Source organism: Rutilus rutilus (genome assembly GCF_951802725.1).
Source record: "Rutilus rutilus genome assembly, chromosome: 6".
Lineage (NCBI taxonomy): Eukaryota > Metazoa > Chordata > Actinopteri > Cypriniformes > Leuciscidae > Rutilus > Rutilus rutilus.
The window spans coordinates 43,783,219-43,803,770 of NC_140214.1; the positions used below are offsets into that span (position 1 = coordinate 43,783,219).

Consider the following 20,552-nt stretch of genomic DNA (forward strand, 5'->3'; position numbering starts at 1 on the left):
ATATTACAGTATAGTATTGGTTTCTCGCATATATGGACAACATTAATTATAAATATGTGACATACATATTTGTTTTCAACATATTTGATAAATGTATGTAAACATACACTGTAACCCTTTACTGTAAATTTACAACGAATTTCTTACAGAATTGTACTGTATTTCCATAATACAGTATTAAACTGTATCTTTTACAGAACAGCTGTAAATATACAGCACATTTCTGTTTTCGTCCTGATAAATTCGTTACCATCATACTGACTGAAAAGGCATTGCATTGTGGGATTGATTTCTTTCGCGCTCAATTCAGTTCAAATGTGACGCGTCATGCGAGCAGACAGTAAAGTTAGGCAGCTACAACAGGCAAACTCGTTTTGTCAGCGGGATTCAACTGAACAAATAATCATTCCTGTTATCAAGATAAACAATATCTGCGAATCTGTGAGCAATTTTAAAGCTTTTTTGAGGTTCGGTTCGGTTCGTGTTTCAAACATTAGTTGCCTGTGACGCAGCAGAAAATGGACGACGTTAACGGTAGCAGCTACCTGAAGACGGATGGAAGAATTTGTCATTGAATAATCTAACCTGCGCGTGACGTGACGATAAGTGGGATTTAGAGTTTGAGAAGATGGAGAATTGTTCAACTGAGTGATACGGTAAGCCAATATAAGTTTTTTTTTTTTTTTTTTTCGTTTCTACATTGTTTTCACGTATTTGGTTTGATTTTGCGAACGCGGTTTACTACCGTGGCCACGCAAGCAATTCACTGACTCTGTTCCACCTGTTTACCAAGTAACGTTAACTTCGACATTTCATATAATAGGCAACCTTTACCATGCTATTTGCATGACGTGCATTTGATATATATTTTTTTCGTTTTAGGCTTTGTAATCTGATGGCCATTGTTAATGTAAGTGCTTTTAAGTAGTGTTACAGTTATAGTCTATGTGGTAAAAAAAAAAAATGCTGTCAAATTCTGTCAGTTCTGTGATCGTGCTTTTGAATCGTTGTCAGAATTTTGCTAGCACATGAAAATCCATGTTCCTAATGCTGTTTTCAAATGTAGTAGCAGCTAGGCCTATTCCTGATTGCCATCCCATGGTCCTACAACTACTCCCTAATTCAAAGAAGTTAGACGGTGTTATCCTTCAAGCAGATAAGTAGAGATTATTCAGCAAATCTCATTAATTTGTAATATGTTTTATGTTTTGGTTCTGTTGATCAAGGTTGTGCTGTCCTTTTTAAAAATTGTTTCAGGAATTTGCATCGCTGATGTCCAGCAATCTACATTTGCCAGAAAGTCCACGACTTATTTCCTGGTATGTAAACATTAAAGGGGTAGATGAAACCTAAAATGAAAAGCCATCATTTACTCACCCCACTGCAAAATATGTTTTTCTTAATTAGTGTTTTTATTTTGTTTCCAGTCCAGATATCTACAATTCTTACATGAAGAAGCATTTAATAGACACGTAAAAATTGTCTTGTTTTCTTAAAGAATAAGTCAAAATTAAGTGAGTTTATGCTTAAAACAAACAAAATTATATGCCAGTGCATTTTAGCATTCTAACCAATTTGAATTTTTAGTTGAAAAATTTAATTCATAGAACTATGAATAGACAACTACATCGAACCACAGTGGAACCCACAGTAGTTATTTTAATTATTAATTTTTTTTAATTTTTTTTTTTTATTCCATTACAGGTCAATCTCTAAGCAACCAGTGCTGGATATTAAGTTTGGAAGGTCAAGGTGTGTGTGAAGGATCACAGCCTCTTCATCACTGGCCTGGCAGCGCTGTTTGCCTCCTCCTATAACTTCAGCTTGCAGTACCAGGAAGAGGCAGCACCTTGAGTTTGTTCAGAGGTTAGTCATTGGCATATTTGCCATTCATATATATATATATATATATTAGACTGAATTGTGTCACTAACCTTGACTTGACAGTATTTATTATGTTGACTACTGGTATGAACAATATGGCCCTGGTTTCCATTTTAACATTGAGCTAATTTTTTTGTAAATTTGGAGTGCTGTCAGTACAGAGAACAACGACAAAAATCGGTGTTGCCTACACCGTGTTATCCTCTTTTTAAAATTTGCACCCTGTTGACTTCAAGTTTTAAACCTGCTTTTAGCCTCTTAACATCCTTGATGTGTCATACAAGTGCCCAGCCATGTGAGTGATTCCTTCAGAGTGAACACGGGTGAATCTGACTGCAGTAGATGTGAAAGATATCTTGTTGAAACTAGAGGTCGACCGATAGTGGATTTTACCGATAACGATAGCTAGGTTTGGCCATACTTGCCGATAACCGATTAATCAACCGATAGTTTTTCAAATTGATACTGGATAAAAACAAACATAACACTCCAAGTAAATATTATAAAAATTATTATAAAAATAATAAAACTGTATTGAACCATGAAAACATGCTAAATGAAATAAATATATAAATATGAATAAATATTGAAGTCAATAAAAGACATTCATTCAAACTGAAACAACAAGTAATACTCTAAATAACAAATAAAACCAGTAACATTCAAAATGTAACTGTTTAACTGTTCTTTTTCAAGCCAACTTAATGAATAAAAAAGTAACAAAATTTGATCTGGGCCCGGTTTCCCGATAACGCTCACTCTTAGCCTGCTAAGAAGACTCGAAAGATATATCTTACCAAATTTGTTTATTTTCCTAAGTGTGTTCCCCGAACTATACCTTAGGAAGCCGCTTAAGATATACCTTCTTACGTGGGACGTGACCAGGCGCTGTCCGTGCCAATGGTGCTGAATTGTTTGAAATCGATGGATCGAGAATCAATTATTCTCTCGTGCAGGGGCTGTTTATGTGAAAAAGCGGTCATCTTTATAAAAGAAGCACTTCAGAAATAGTTGAAATTTCAATTTATTATGATTATTGGATATTATAAAAAATAATTCAAACTATAATAGCCTATAAAAGCGTAGCCTACATATTTTAAAATTGTAACATATAGCCTATTGCTGCCACAATAACCTTTTCAAAAATTTACGTGCCGCCTTTTCTTTCCCATTTTTGTTCGCTGAGGTGGAGCTGCGATGAAATATTGTTCTTGTGTAAATACTTTCCAGCATTTCAGTAATAAAAGTTTACATCTTGCGTACGGTGCTCGGCAGTGATCAAAAAGGATTTAAACCATGAATTTTGAATCTCTTGTAAACTCGGAGATGTGGATTCAGACGGCAATTAAATTACCACACGACCTGTTTGTCAAAAAAACAGAAGGTAATTTGGCCAGGGCCAAAATTAATTTGGCCACTGATATTATGGATTCGGACGGCACTAAAATCACCGACTTACCCCTGTAAATGTTTAAAATACCGGACGAGCACAATATTAGCGTCCGAATAGGACTTAACTGACAGTAGCCTATGCTTTCACTGGCCTTTAAAAGAGCGTTTTAATTCAATTAATAATATTGTATAATAATATAATTAAAAATCTAACAACAATCAGTGTAATGACAATTTTATTCTTTGCATGAAAACACTTGAATTAGCCTAGTTTAATACTGTCTGGGTGTATTAAAACTTCAGAATTATATTCATTTAGACCTGCAACAACGCTAAGAGAGAGCTACGAATGGTCCAGACCAACCTTACGAAAGTGTGACTTACAAAAGATATACTTAGCGTACGAACGTTTCGGGAACCGTCCCATAAGGTTAAGAGAGAGGTTAAGGAATAGGTTAAGAACTACTTAGAGATAAGAACGCTTTGGGAAACCGGGCCCTGTATAATATTTGAGCAATACAATTGCACCTTGATCATTCATGTTAGTTTGATAGTGCATTAACAAATAAAAACCTGAATTTAAATTTATATATTGTACTTAATATAAATTAGTACATATTAATTAACAAATAATGAACAATCCTTATACAGCAGTTATTAACCTTAGTTAATGTTACATATGGAATTTTATTGTAAGTGTTATCATTTCATATAAATCCAAACAGTCATGCTTAAAGATGGCCAACTTTAAATATCTACAACGCCAGAGCATTGAAATGACATAAATATTACATGTATACTATAGTCTCACACTTTTGCTTCTATTTTATAAACACTTGATGATTATCTGATCAAAATAACAAAATATGTATTAAAGTGATGATGAAAAAATAAACGAAATCGAATGCTTTTCTGATTTGTTTATATGTTTCTGTCGGCTGTATGAACATATCAGTTTGCTATCTTACGTCTCTAGCTTTAAATATGCATCTTCTCTGCATATTTAATGCATAAAAGTGACCAGCTCGATATAAACTAATGCAAATAGATGGTAACAATTGTGACATTAAACATTCGAGTCGGACGTTTATTTTTGTCAGTGTTTTAACCGCTTGAGGTACTACTAATGTTAGCGTCCTCTCAGCCTTGAAGGCAAACAAACATACTGTTGTGCTGTTCTTTCTCTACTAATGCAGCATTTAGTCAACAAATTAATCACTTTATAATGATATGAAAAAATATAGTGTATACATAGGCTACCTTTTAGCTGTCGGTGCTTTAAACGAGCGTCTGATGCATAGGTCTGATGCCAGCGCTCTCCACGCAGCGTGTGCTCTCAGTGCAGCACGCAGCATCACGTGTCGAAATAAACAACAAGAGGCATCAGCGATAGTTTTTATTACACCTCTAGAGGCCGCTCTTGTACTGCATGATGCCAGCAGGCCCTTCTCAGCTCTCTCTTACTGTGTAATGAATGACAACGCGCTTCTCAGCCGCTCCAGCAACGGACACAACCAGGAAAAACTATCGGTATGTATTTTTGCCGATAACGATAGTTCCACCAATCAACTATCGGTGCCGATTAATCGGCAAAACCGATGAATCGGTCGACCTCTAGTTGAAACATCTACAAATGTCCGTATATAGGTGAAAATGCCCCTTGAAATCAATTTAAGGTGGCAAATATTACCCCTTAATAAAAAATGTTAATTTCTGTCACTGCTGTAAACTGACCACTGCATAGAATATGAAAAATATGAATATCTTTGTCAGTCAGCTGTCAACAGGCCTAAACAAGCCATGGCACCAAGCACAGAAACACAATCAGTAAAATGTTATCTAATTATTATCAAGAAAACTTTGAAAATATCGATCGAGACATATTTTGTCAATATTGCACACCCCTAATGCATGGTATTAATTTTGATTTCTTCGGGTCTTAAAAAGGTCTTAAAAAGCCTTAAATTTGACTTTAAAAAATGTGCAGAAACCCTGGTTCATAATATTTAGGTTGAACCACTGTAGCTATATATTTACCAATGTTTTTACCACTTTTCTGGGCTTTGACAGTTGCAATGATATTGATATCAATGGAAGGACAAAACTATCAGATTTCATCAAAAATATCTTCATTTGTGTCCCGAAGATGAACAAAAGTCTTGAGGGTGAGTAATAATGACAGAATTTAAATTTTTGGGTGCAAACATGCATTTTAGTCTGGTAAATCATGTTGTCATATATGCAATAAACATTGCAAGGCTTGCAATTAAGTTAAATTATTTCTGTCACAAAGGTTTGGGCTGGATTCTGGCAGTGTGTGCTCTATATAAACGGAGAGTCTAAAGACTGCCTTTCCACTGATACTCTGATGGCACCGGATGAGGGGATGATATTGTTAATGAGCTGGGTGATGAGTAGACAAAAGTTGTAGAATAAAACTTTAAATCTGGCAACCCCACTTCCAAAAATTTTGTTAGTTGACAGTGCGCATGTAAACAGACACATTGAGTTGATGTATTTTACCAGGGCAGAAAAAATATCAGTTATTGATCACAACATCCAACATAGCATTTTTTTTTCACAACATCCAACATTGCATTTTTTTTTTTTTTTTATGTTGTTCAGTTTTAGACAGCTTTTGTGCTGTCTCTTTGTCAAAATATATACACTCAGTTAATAATATTTAATTGTTGTTTTTTTTCTGCCTTTTAGACGCTTTCTTGACATTAATCCTGAACGTGGATCAAAAACAAAGAAAGGACAAGTAACTTAAAAGAAAACTGGCCAAGTTGTGCAAAACAAGAACACCACTGTAAGCCTACAGGTGTCCTCACTTCTGCGAAACCTTGCAGACTTTGAATGGGATTTCGTTTGCACTTTTATGGACTTCAAAAAAGAAACAGCATTTCACTGTCGTTATAAAGCTTGGAAGAGCCAGGACATTTTTTAATAGAACTCTGATTGTATTCGTCTGAAAGAATAATGTCATATACACCTAGGATGACTTGAGGGTGAGTAAATCATGGGCTAATTTAAATTTTTGGGTGAACTATTCCTTTAATTAAGTGCTAACTGTTACCTGTTTGTTGTTAAGTGTTAAAATTGCATTTTATGTTTAAAAAGTAATTCAGCCAACATGTTCACAGAAGGCAATTTAACTAAATAAATGTTTTAAAACCCAGAAAATGTTGTTTTCTTTTTCCTAGTGTGACTACTCTTATGAAACCTTAAAGTATAATATTTTAATTATGTAATAATAAAAGCAGTATTCCCTGTAAAAATACAATTTATTGCTGTCGACAAGTTTAATAATGTAAAATGTGGTATATACTGTATTTGGTAATTACAGTGGAGTACTGTAAATGCTGTTTACTGTAGTAGTGTTGTAAAAATACAGTATGTGGATGGCAACCCAGCTGCCAGTATTTAACTGTAAATTTACAGTGAAAAGTTTTACAGTGTACATGCATGTGATACTGATGCATTTTTAAAGCTGTGGCATATGGTTATGGTACTTTGTGGATGTATTTGTCAAAAATGACAAAACACTGCATTATTGTATTAAAATACTATATTTGGTATTCACACAATAGACAAAATCTCCAACTATAGGCATTTAATTTCAAGGCATTCAGATATAAAATTTGTATCCCTAATATATGTGAAAGTATGTACTATAGAAATAAGTACATATATGCATGTATAAATATATGCGTCATATATGCATGTATAAATATATGCGTCATATATGCATGTATACATATATGCGTCATATATGCATGTATACATATATGCGTCATATATGCATGTATACATATATGCGTCATATATGCATGTATACATATATGCGTCATATATGCATGTATACATATATGCGTCTTACATATATTTCACATTTGTGTGCATATACGGGAAAATATATGGCACTTACATGAAAACGGCCATTTTTGATATATTTTAAAATATATATTTCATATATGTATATGTGTTTTACATATATGAATTTTGCATATATTCTCATATATGCAGCAGACATACATGGGCACTAACATTATATATGTAATTTACATATATTGACATATATTACATTTCTGTATGGGGTGTGTGTGTGTGTGTGTCAGTGCTGCTTCTCCAGCGGTGGCAGCTAACTCTGACATTTGATGCAGAAATATGTTGCTGGAACACAATTAGTGCTGCTGCGATGCTTCGCTTCTAATGTACGACACTTGAGAGATCGCAAGCCATAGGCTACAATATGCTGACATGGAGTTTGGTGTTTTATATATGTATAGCCCATTTAAGAGCACTGATTTTGGAAGTAGGTCCTATCTGTGTGTCATTGTCCCATTGAAAAGTGCAATGAAAATATTTTATATAATATGGATAAAGTAAAATGTTTTAATGTAGTTTCAGCGCCGCCCACATGTGCGAACGAAATATCAAAGCCATAAACCGATTTGTAAACCACAAACGAAAAATTTAAAATCGAGCTGGAATCTCATTTTCCGTTTATTAAACTAAACGAAAAAACGTATAAATGATCCATCTTTTCATTTCTCGTTATTCCAGTCCAAATGATATGTTCATTCGTTTTTTTATTTAATATTGAAAGTAGAAAAACGAGAAAACGGTTCCTTTTTTGTTTTTTAATTTTTTCAAAAGTATTCAGCTTGATTTTTCGCTTTTCGTTCTCAGGTAGAAACATTTATGAACAGCTTGAATATTCAATTTCTACGTCTGTGAAATAATTTACTATAACCTGCTGTATTTACCGGACTGTAAACTAAAGGCACGTTTTTTTATCATGAAACATGTTGTGATTTATTCCAAAGTGACCCAGGCCTTTATAATGGAAAGGTCACGCGTCACATCATCAAATCATTATATGAAATGAATGTGTAAATATAAATACATCAATGATTTCAAAATTTATATTGTTACAATGTTGGTAGTATATTTAAATGAACAATGTGTAGTCTTTCTCCATGTGACCTTTACCTTGATATCCCTGTTTATTTGTCAGCAAAAGTCTGCTGGATGAAGATGAACACGTTAGTTGATCATCATAGATCTGAGTCATTTTCTCTTTCTGTCTTCAGTCTGAGTGGATGCAGAATTACAGAGAAACAGAGTCTCATCCTGACTTCAGCTCTGAGATCAAACCCGTCACACCTGAGAGAGCTGAACCTGAGCTGGAATACACTAGGAGACTCTGGAGTGAAAAACCTCAGTGATCTACTGATGAACCCACAATTCAAGCTGGAGAAACTACAGTTAGTATCATTATACCAATTATACCATCATTATACCATCATTATACCAATCTATTTTGACTAAAACACTTTAACATTGTATTTGTGCAAACTTAGTATTTTGTGATCTGGTGAAGTAAAGATGAAGATCTCTCTTCCTCTGTTTTATTTGCTTATGAAGATGATGTGACTTTACAGAATAAAGAGTTTTCTTTTCTTCTGTCTTATTTTCTTCTCTCTCTGCTAATGTAGTTTAATCCGCTGTTATATGCCAGATGAAGGTTGTTCTGATGTGACTTCAGCTCTGAAATCAAACCCGTCACACCTGAGAGAGCTGGACCTGAGCCTGAATAAACTAGGAGACTCTGGAGTGAAAAACCTCAGTGATCTACTGATGAACCCACAATTCAAGCTGGAGAAACTACAGTTAGTATCATTATACCAATTATACCATCATTATACCATCATTATACCAATCTATTTTGACTAAAACACTTTAACATTGTATTTGTGCAAACTTAGTATTTTGTGATCTGGTGAAGTAAAGATGAAGATCTCTCTTCCTCTGTTTTATTTGCTTATGAAGATGATGTGACTTTACAGAATAAAGAGTTTTCTTTTCTTCTGTCTTATTTTCTTCTCTCTCTCTGCTAATGTAGTTTAAGCTGCTGTGATATGACAGATGAAGGTTGTTCTGATGTGACTTCAGCTCTGAAATCAAACCCGTCACACCTGAGAGAGCTGGGCCTGAGCAGGAATAAACTAGGAGACTCAGGAGTGAAAAACCTCAGTGATCTACTGATGAACCCACAATTCAAGCTGGAGAAACTACAGTTAGTATCATTATACTGTACAGCAATTACAGTGTGACTGAAGTTTATTTATTTGAAGACAGCAGGGCTTATGTTTCAGTGTTTATAGCAGTGCACTTTCTGGGTTTTTTAAACTAAAACACTTTATACTCAATATCTCACAATGAGTCTGAGTTCACATTATATTTGTGTAAAATTCTTCACATTCATGATTTGTTTGTAAGATAATCTCTCTTCCTCTGTTTGTGTCTTTCTAGTCTATATCGCTGTGGCATTACAGATGTTTCTTCTTTAACTCAGTCTTTGACGAACTCAAAAGCACTGCAGTTTCTAAAAGAGCTTGAGCTGGGAGGCAATAAGATAGGAGACTCACAGCAGCGGCTCAGAGACGAGCTACGAGACTCAAACTGTGACCTGAGGTGAGGAAACATCACTGAGATATTAAAGAGATCTTCATTTACCTCTGATATGTGAACAAACCTTTCAAACATTCGTGAAAGGAAATTATCATTAAGCTTTATTGCAACAAAGGGTTTGTGTGAGAACAAAATGTGGAGTTATTGAAATGTTTAACACAAAGGAGGAAAGAGAAGAAAAGCTCACTGTCACAGCTTTATACATCAACACCTGCTTTATGAACTGTGTCAGTAGAAGTGAATCATTTCAGTGTGAAAACAGACTTGGTCAGATTGTAGGAAACGCTGCACTCCTGCTAAAATCAGTGCAGTTCCAGCTTCAGCGCACAGCGTCCAGCTCACATGAGAAATGTCTCTGTCTCTAGTGTGTTTTTACTGGGACAAGCAACACGTCACACTACTTTACACTTACTTTACTCTCAGTTATTTACTAAGAGCCTACAAACATGTTTAAACTAGAGGACAAACGGCTTTAACTAAAGGTTTGTGTTTGAACTCAAAATAACATTTGTATTTGCTCCCTGTGGTTTATTCCATACGCCGTACACTCATTAGTTTCTCCTTTACAGAGACTCAATAGGAGTCGCACCGACACACACACACACACATATGAACATGATTCATGCTTTACATCTATTATATTATAAAACACAAATATCTATGCAACATCATGTAAAGTCGGTCATTAATCTGATTACAGGAATTCAGTGTAACTCATTTTTACTCAATAACAGTAATTGAAATATTATAATTTGCATTTTGTTCCACTGAATTTTGATTGTTTTCTCATCGGCCTCATCCAGGATGGAGACGAGTCCGCTTAAAGAGGTGTTCTGGAGGGCGAAGAACATGTTATTTCCAGCCAAATGATGGTTTAGTTTTAATTAAAGGTGGAACTGGATGAATCATGGGACTGTATTATATCCTGCAACATCTCCACAGATCTGGGACTCACACAAGGATCTTATTTGTGGACTTCAGCTCCGCTTTCAACTCCATCATCCCGGATATCCTCCTGAATAAACTGACCCAGCTCTCTGTACCACCTTCATCTGTCAGTGGATCTCCAGCTTCAGACAGACAGCAGCGAGTGAGGCTGGGAAACTCACATCTAGGACCTTCACCATCAGCACTGGTGCTCCTCAGGGTTGTGTGCTCTCCCCACTGCTCTTCTCACTGTACACCAACAACTGCACCTCTAAACAGCCTCTGTCCAGCTCCTGAAGTTTACAGACGACACCACAGTCATCGGCCTCATCCAGGACGGAGAAGAGTCTGCTTACAGACTGGAGGTTAAAGAGCAGCTGCTGTCTGGTTCATCACAACAACCTGGAGCTGAACACGCTCAAAACAGTGGAGATGATTGTGGACTTCAGGAGAAACACCCCAGCATTATTCCCACTCACCATCATGAACAGCACTGTGGAGTCATTCAGGGTCCTGGTCTCTACATCTCTCAGCACCTGAAGTGGGACAATCATATTTGCTCTATTGCAGAAAAGGCCCAGCAGAGGTTGTGCTTTCTTCATCACCTGAAAGAGTTCAACCTGCCACAGGCACAGATGACACAGTTTTACTCAGCTGTTATGGAGTGTGTTCTGTGCTCTTCTATAACGGTCTGGTTTGGGTCAGCCAGTACATCAGACAGAAGAAGACTGTAATGGACTGTTAGGACGGCTGAAAGGATCATTGGTGTGCATCTGCCCAACCTTCAGGACTTGTCCATCTCCAGAGTGAAGAAACGGGCAGGAACATCATCACAGACCATCTCACCCCGGACACGACCTGTTTGCTCTTCTGCTGACGTTACAGATCTCTGTGCACTAGAACATCTAGGCACAAAAACAGTTTTCCCCCACGCTTAAACAGCTAACACAGCAATTACCACCTGTTTTATCATTCACTCTCAGTACTCGAGAGAGAGAGAGAGAGAGAGGCAATAATTAGATATTGTGTAAATACAGATGTAGATTTGCAGTTATCATTGTGTCTCAATATGTTGAATTTTTAGGTAAAATCATACCATATATTGTATTGACAACTCATCAATTAAATATTTACTGTCGTTATATTCTGCCTAATTTGAGGTTTAAATAAACACTGACAAAAACTATACAAGATTTAGGGCTGGATGATATGATGATATACTGTATATATCATTGATATAAGTGATCACATGGATTAAGACGTATATTGTATTTATATAAAGCGTTCACATGTAAATTTGCTTTATGTATTTCCCTGGTGTTGAAATCAGGCTCATATAAATGTCAGAAACATGATTTCTGCTGCATGTCAATATCCATGATCACTGGATCTCTGGTAAGTTGTAAGGAACACTATATCGAGTCCAAGCTTTAGTTTAAACTGATAATGGTTTGTTTTACTGGTGTTTTCTCAGTTTCTCTGTTAACTCCAGTCTAGGGTGACCATACGTCCTGTTTAACCAGGACATGTCTGCCCAGGATTTCGAGATCGCCCAAAATGCCCGGGATTCGGCTTTTGCTTTCTACAGTCACCATTCATTATGTTTACATTATTACATTATTTGACACTGACACGTACGTGCCAGCTTTGCAGGTCATGCATTCTGCTTCACACGGATCCCGATCGAGACGAAAACACAGGAATTTTCTTAGCAATGCTAAAACGCACATCAACCGATCACTTGTTTAGCGTTCATGTAAACGCTACATTCAGATTCACCAATCGGAATTAATTCAGTCCTACTGAATCAAAAGGTGTGCATGTAGAAAGCAAAAGCCATATCCCGGATATTTTGGTCGATCTCGAAATCCCGGCCGGACATGTCCTGGAATATGGTCACCCTACTCCAGTCACACAGCAGCTCTTCTGACACTCAGTCCGGCTGAGGGATCAAGATGAAAGATGAACGAGCAGATCAGGAGGATCCACAAAGGAATGTGATTGTATAAAGGATTGTTAATACCGTGATATTGTGTGAACAGAGGCGTCAGCAGTCGACAGCGAGAGCAGCGGCACCCGGACAGTTTAGAGGAGCACACAAGCTCACAGCGGGAGAACATTAGCAATGAAGCTTACTTGACAACAACAGTTAATATATCAATATCCTAACGAATAGAAATAGCCTTAAATAATGTATAGTTATCGTCATTTTTCCGTCTCTTATGTGAAAGCTTAATCTGTATAGCGTTTACATGTGCGTTAGCAGCGACCTTTTACAGTTTTAAGTCATCAAATCGCAATCAGATCGGAGAAATTTTGTGACTACTGATCGAGTCATAGAATGTGATTATCGGCCGATACCGATCTGAGATCAATCGATCAGAGCAAATTTTTAAATGAAATATAATTTTATGTGTTTTTTTCATCATGATAAAAAAATGGTGACTTTTTAATGTTCTTTAATGTTAATATTTAAAAGAGTTTCTGATATGTCAGTGTTTTTGGAGGTTACCATTGTGGTGAAGTGTAGACCATGTGCTGGGGTGAGGACGTGCGAATGTAACTGGAATAGGTGATGGAAGGCAGTGTTAACCTATCAGTAAGTAGTATCTTCTATTTAAAGACTGATTGGCTGTTACCTGGGGTGTACGTGTCACGTCCGATTTTCCCAGTTTGTTTTGCTCGTGTTGATGGTGGTTGTAGGTAAGCGTGCTCTGTTTTAAAGTCCGCGTGAACCGGAAGTTGCAAACGACTTTTCTCCAGTGCTGTGACGTATTTCCCAGTGAAAAGGAATATTGAACAGAGGGCAGGGTTTTACTCTAGCGCTCCTCCTCTCCATCTCTCGCTCATTACAGACTAACGATTTGAGGGGAGTGGTTAAGCGTTTCTCAACCCAAGCCGTCAAGCATACATCATCAGAGAAGGTCCTCCAAGGCAGAGAGGAGGGGCATTTTCAGATTTTGATTAAAGATTACGAAGCCAAAACATTTTTTTTCCGTGTTTTAACTTGCACGGATTAATTGTTCACCACAAGACTAGTACTATGCGCTAACAAAGTAAATAGGGTCCATTTTGATTTCAGTTGGACTTTAATAGGTGATAATTTTGGAAATTGTTGGTATGCATAACCTGAAATCGTTTGTATGCTAATCATAGTGCAGCTTTATGCTTTGGTGTTGGTGCCCTTTTCGTACTGCTTAGTGGATTTGATGACTGTTTGCCTCTCAGGTATGTTTATTGTTAAGAGCTTGTTCTATAGGGCTGGTATGGTGTGGGCTTAACATTTCTTTTCACATATTAAATAGGCATGATTCCCTCACTCCATAAAGTTGACTTACCCGTGGTTTTCGCCAACCTCAACGATTTTGTCCTCTCCTTGAAAGAAGGCGGTGAAGTGCACCAAAGACACAGTCATGTTTAGCGGGATCCGTGAGCTAGTGTCCGTGTGCAAGTGTTGGTGACGTTTCAAACGCGTCGAAAGCAGCGAAGAGTTGTAGTCCACAAAGTGCTCTCAAACAAAGTCTAACCGTATCAAACTTCTACCCGCTAAATAGCATTCTTCACACAAAAGATTATATAAAAAATTCACAGACAACATATGTTCACATTCATGGCACAATTCAAACGGGACCAGAAAATAATTATTTTCTCCCATTCACTTGCATTGACGATTTTTCAACCTAGAGGTCCAGTGGGGTTAGCGAAGGGGGCGGGACTTACCAGGATTCTCCCTCTCGTTCTATGCCGTGATTGTTTGCTGCTGTCTTCGCGCTGTTAAAGTGCTGCGGTTTATACAGCCGCGCCGACGCGATCATCACCATAAATAAAAGGGGACTGCTCGTTTGGTTCTTATCGTGGCGTTTTAGTGCCCTGCTTCATATTTCTGGCTTGTGTGGGAGGACTATTTAGCTCCTTCCGCTTGTAGGGGAGCTAAGCTGCCCTCTGTTTCTCTTTCTTTGAATTAAACTTTTTTTTTTTTTGTGTGTGTGTTTTCTATTATTTCTAATTCTGTGGAATAGTTTGTTTGGTTGAATTGATTTGCTTTTTCTTTTCTTTCATCTTTATTATTGTAAAACCAATTAACTGCTCATAGCTTGGGATGCATGTGATCAACCATCTATGTAACCCTATTTGTGTGTGATCATCTACTGAATTCAAGTTGTTTTGTAGTAATTTCAGGTGACCAACCATTTGATTCTTGTTTTTTTTTTTCTCCTTATGTTAGTTTGTTATTGATATTCATTCATTGCTGTGAGGACTTGCTTTATTAGTGTTCCACATTATCATTTCTATATTCATTTCTATTGTATCTTATTCTTTTTATGTTTATTGCAGGAGCTGGGGTCCCACGGTTGGATTGCTCTTTCTCCTTGTGGTGGTGGTTCTTCTTTATCGTGTGCGGTGTACACTTTGAGTGCTTGATAGTGTGATTAGACTGCACGGGTGTGCGTGTGCGTGGACGTGTGCCTTGTAAAACCGATCTCCACATTGATTCCTGCCGTTGGGAGCCTCAGCCCTGCCGGTATTTAGTTTTTGTTTTACATATACACATAACTGCTATATATCAAGTTGGGTTGTGTATGTTTTTCTTTTTGTTTTGTTTGAAGTGGGGTTTTAGTGTCTCTTGTTGGTTTTGTTTTTTTAGTGTCCAACATTTTAAATCATTTCTGTATTAATAAATATTTGTATTTTTGTACATTACTCACGTCGCTTGTCTAATTCTATGAGGGAACCGAACCTGTGTGCTTTGCTCAATGTTTGAGTATTTTTCCCTGGGGTTAACTCCTAGGGTGGCGTAGTCGGACTTTCTTATTAGTAAACAACAGTGTTGGGCAAGTTACTTCGAAACTGTAATGCGTTATTTATTACTTATTACTGTCATTTCAAAGTAATTCGTTACATTACAATATTACTGTATTTAAAATGTAAGGCATTACACTACTATTGCATTACTTTTAAGTTACTCTCACCCAAATAACTGCAAATATGGATTTGGCAATCTAAATGTAGCTTATGATGCTCAATTAGCTCATTACACATCCAGTAGAAGGTGATGTGGTATCCGACTGAGCTTGGACCCATAAGAAATTTTACTATGATGTACTATAGTACATACCATGGTATACCATAGTAGTACCATGGTATTCCATAGTAGTACTATGGTAGTACCATGGTACCTTACATATAACCATGGTACTATATAGTACTTCAGATATTATCATGGTACCATGGTACATTGCATGGTACTGTAGATGTTACTATGGTACATAGTATGGTACCTCAGATTTACCGTGGTACCTACCATGGTACATACCATAGTACCTCAGATATAACTATGGTACATACTTTATAGTACTTCAGATATTATCATGGTACCATGATAATATCTGAAGTACTATACTGTACAGTATGTTACTATGGTACATAGTATGGTACCTCAGATTTACCATGGTACATGCCCTAGTACCTCAGATATAACCATGGTACATTCTGCTGTACATATTACCATGGTACATACTTCCTCAGATATAACCTTGGTACCTCAAATATTACCATGGTACTTTGCATGGACGCATGGTACAGAAATCTTTTTACTTTAAGCCCGGGGTAAACTTTAGGGTTAAACTTTAGCAAAAATAAAAATAACTAATGAATAATAACTAAGCCAAATATTTTTATTTTATTTTAATTATTATTGTGAGTGACTGCAGTAGTGTGGGCATAGGCCATTTTATTTGGTCTATGAACGAGTCATAGATCTCCAAAATCAGTTTTAAATGTATAATGTAATATTAATGAGATTTTTATTTAAGTAATGTTCTAATTCTAGATGTTTGTAAATGCTGCATGATTTTGACGTGGTTTAATCAATGGCCGTGCGCGTGAACTTTGAACATTCATGTCGCTTTCAAACCCATACTGTCTATTTTTCAAACACTGGAGCGGCCGCGGCGCAGAGTTGCCATGGAAACGGAGTGAAACATTTTGCGCGGACGTTTCTCCTCTGCTGATCTCGCGGTGATTTTGGCGAATTTGCATGAAGGAAAAAAAAACTACCACTTTATTCCAGGTTAACTGCTTGTAACGCGCGTTACTGACATTTGTACCGAGTAAAATATTACATTTCCCCCCCCTGTAATGCCTTACATTACCGCGTTACAGCAAAAAGCAATGCATTACAGTAATTAATTACTTTTGTAACGCGTTACTCCCAACACTGGTAAACAACTTGGGCTTGTGTCTCAAATTACACCGCCCCGCCACACTAACAACAATTAAAGTGGTTTTAATAATAATAAAAACAACTACTTTAGGCATGCATTGGATGTAACAAAACCGTGTTCTAGCAAATGCCTAACATTACGAGTCTTTATGGAGTAAAGATTTTGTAAAAGGTTTTCTTATTACATAGAATTTATAATAATTGTTGAACGCATTCACTAAATAAACGAATCAACATTTCATACTTTCCTCTTTCTGGCAGAGCGGGAAGGAATGATTTGAACAGAGAGATACGAAGTGCGGCAGGTTAGAGTGTTTTGGATTGCATAAAATAATAAAAGAAACAAACAAATACATGGTGAAAGAAGTGTTAGACAGCAGAAGAAGGGATTGGGATGATTTTTTATTAAACTTAGGATGCGGATGGCCGTTACTCTTTCACATATCTTAGTATGTGGTGTGTGTATGTGTGTGTGTCTAGTATGAATGCATGCATTTGTATGTGTGCGTGTATGAAAAGTCCTAAATGAAAACTGTGCAACCCAATGTGGCAAAAGACTTGTATATATGTATTAGAATTCATTTTTCAACTTAAAACTGTTCGTTTCTTTCGTTCGTTATTATTATTATTATTATTTTTTTCAGGTTTTTTTTCTAAATAAAAAATCAGTAAATTTATTCTCGTTTTTTTATTTTTGTCTATTAAATTCTATTTGCAAGCTCACCACACACAGTAATGGTCAATAACTGTAATTTGTTGAAAGCTAATCTTTCTCTGAAAATGATGACACCTTGCACATGAAGATAGCACATTAGTTTAGAATTTTACAGTCAAAAAAATCAAAATATGTGAAAAACACCTATTTTAGCTTCAGGTTCTAAAGGGTTAAATCAAATTATTTGTTTTAATTTTTGTTTGATTATTAATTTTAGGATCATTTAACTAATTAGTTTTAGACAAAATTAAGAATGTTAAGCTGATTCAACTAAATGGCATTTAATTAACCTTATGTAATAAACTAAGTCTACTGAAATAAAAAATCTGAAATAAACAATGTTAATTAAATGCAACATAACCCAGTTACGTAGAACCTGTTGACATAAAAAGTTAAGGAAATCCACCATATTTTCCAACAATATTTTGATTAAACATTACAAGGTTAAAACATATGCACGGGTGAATTGTTCACAATAGATCCATAACATGCATTTAGAAAGGGCAGATAGGATGGAATTTCTTTTTATGCAAACTTTAAGTTAACTTTTACCAAAGATTAAAATGTTAAAGTTCAGTCCCTGAAGCGTTTATTAAATTGTTTATTAAATGTTGTGTAACACAGATATGGATATAATACCCAGCATTCGAAGGGGTTGTCCTCTGGAATTGGCCCGTCACAATCCACTCATTAGAGTCAGACTCATCTCTGCTTTGAAACAAAAAGTCAGTTTCGGACTCCTCACAGCATTTGTTCATCAACTTAAGGTGGTGTTGGTCATGAAGTGTCTTGTTCCAGTAGGTTGATATGGACCAGGCTTTGGCACACGGTCCTGCACGTCTGGTGTCGGGCCACCCCACTTGTAAAAGCACCAATTGTTTCCACCAACCCTATTCAGATCTCTCCACATTTGATTGTAAAATATAACCCAGTCTTTGGCAGGGAAAATCAGGCAGGGGTCCTGTGATGTAAGTTCTTCTTCAAATTATGCAATAGCGTAGTTTGACTGCGTGTGAGGCCTTGTCAAAAACAAATCCGCCTACAGAAACATCGGACATCAGAAACTCCTGTTTCACAAAATCTTCATCATCATGAAGAAACTTAGTCAAACGAATCCTCTGTTTTTCTGCTGTGCATAAGGAAGGTTTTCTTCTTCAACAGAACTTCTTGTAAAGCAAGAGTTGAGGAATGTTTTCTGCATTTTAATTACTGTATCGTAACCCTTAATTAAATACCATATTCAGTAGGTAAGGGGCCTGTAGGTGCGAAACATCCAAGGACGTGACGCCTTCAATAGTCTAAAACACCCACACTTGGTGAGATTATTCAGCTAAAGGAATCATCAGACTACAACTTGAGTTTTTCTTGCAAACAATGCATTGTATTTTGCTGGTGAATCAGTGCAGGATGACACACTGTATTTTGTTTCATACCGTAGATTGAAAAGATTAGAAAGATGTCTTCATTCTTGGTTTTGCGGCATTTTAAAAATACTACATGTTTTACAAGATAAAATATTTCAGAGATCCTTGTGCTGAAATCTTTATCTACATAAAGAGTTAAAGTATAAAATATACATATAAGCACTATTTAAAAACTAGGATGGTATAATAATATAATGTAAATGTCTCCAGTGAAGATGATGGTTTAAACCATAATTTTATTAAATCAAGCAAATTCATGTGAATACTGTCGTATATGAACAAACAGAAGAAGAGAAGACCTAGAGTTCACTAACATTACATAGGAAACAGATATCCAGGGGAAAGTGTAAAGAAAACACCACACAAAACATTACAATCACATCCGGCATTACAATAAGATGCTGATGTTAAGAATGAAACCGTGGTAAACAGTTTCAAAACAGTCTGTTTTAGAAAAATGAGAACAAAATCAAAGAAACATAACTCAATCTCCATACTGCTACAACTAATTGTGTTTTTTGTTTTTGGCCTGGCTGCATAGTCAAAACTGTGTGGTTTATATGTGTACACACAGTGATGTGACGATACCAGAGCCGCTATCACTGGTAATAGCAAACTAATGTGACAGTGACATTCTGTAGATTCACTAGCATTTGGTAACAACTGAGCTGTGAGCTGATGCTAATCAATATTTATAATCGTGAAAAATTAAGATAAGTTAAAAAAAATTGGTATTCTGCTGATGAGGGACAAAGACCGTTTTTCTTAAAGAAACACAAATTGTGAAGACAAGCATGACAGATTGTCTGTCTGCGACACCTTGACTCGTAATGCGTAGATTAATTGATAGGTTTGTTTTAAGTGTAACAGTCGTATATGTAACAGAAAAACATCAAGCCTCACTTTTCATGTTGGGCTGTTATGTGTCTTGTGACCGCTGTGTGTGTGTGTGTGTGTGTGTCGTGTGTGTGTGTGTGTGTGTGTGTGTGACCACAGTCTGGCTGTAGAGAGAGGCCGGCACAGGCAGAGATGGCAGCCGAGAGAGCAGAGGCTGTGTTCACTGTGCTCTGAGAGAGAGGTGGAGACAGAGGAACACTTCCTGATACACTGTGATCACTATCACAGCATTAGATCAGACTATTTCACTAGATTCCAACAACTAGAACCAAATTTTATGGCACTACCAAATTCAGAAAAATTAAAGCATATTCTGGGAGAGAACTCCAGCTCAATCACAACAGCAGCAAAATATGTGACGGCCTGCCACAAACTCAGAGAGTCAGCCAGTGGACAAAACTAAAGTCAGAATCATTCTCATCTTGTCTGAATGTTGGTACAAATGTACATAGGTGTTTTTTTTTTTTTTTTTTTATATATATATAAATGTATTCATGCATTTGTTTACTGATTGATTGATTTATTGAATTTATTGATTATTTGTGTATGTAATGTCCATTTATGTAATGGCCAATGCTTTGGCAATACTTTTCAAGTCATGCCAATAAAG

General features: G+C 36.4%; 1 protein-coding gene across 1 annotated transcript in view; it reads left to right on the top strand.

Annotated features, from left to right (window-relative positions):
* LOC311292519 (uncharacterized protein) overlaps positions 1-20,552 on the top strand; it is a 679,077-nt gene that overhangs the window by 19,784 nt on the left and 638,741 nt on the right. Inside the window, exon 11 of the mRNA XM_084412231.1 lies at positions 8,376-8,549. Within this exon, the coding sequence (XP_084268357.1) occupies positions 8,376-8,549 (174 nt within the window). The remainder of the gene's footprint in view (positions 1-8,375; positions 8,550-20,552) is intronic.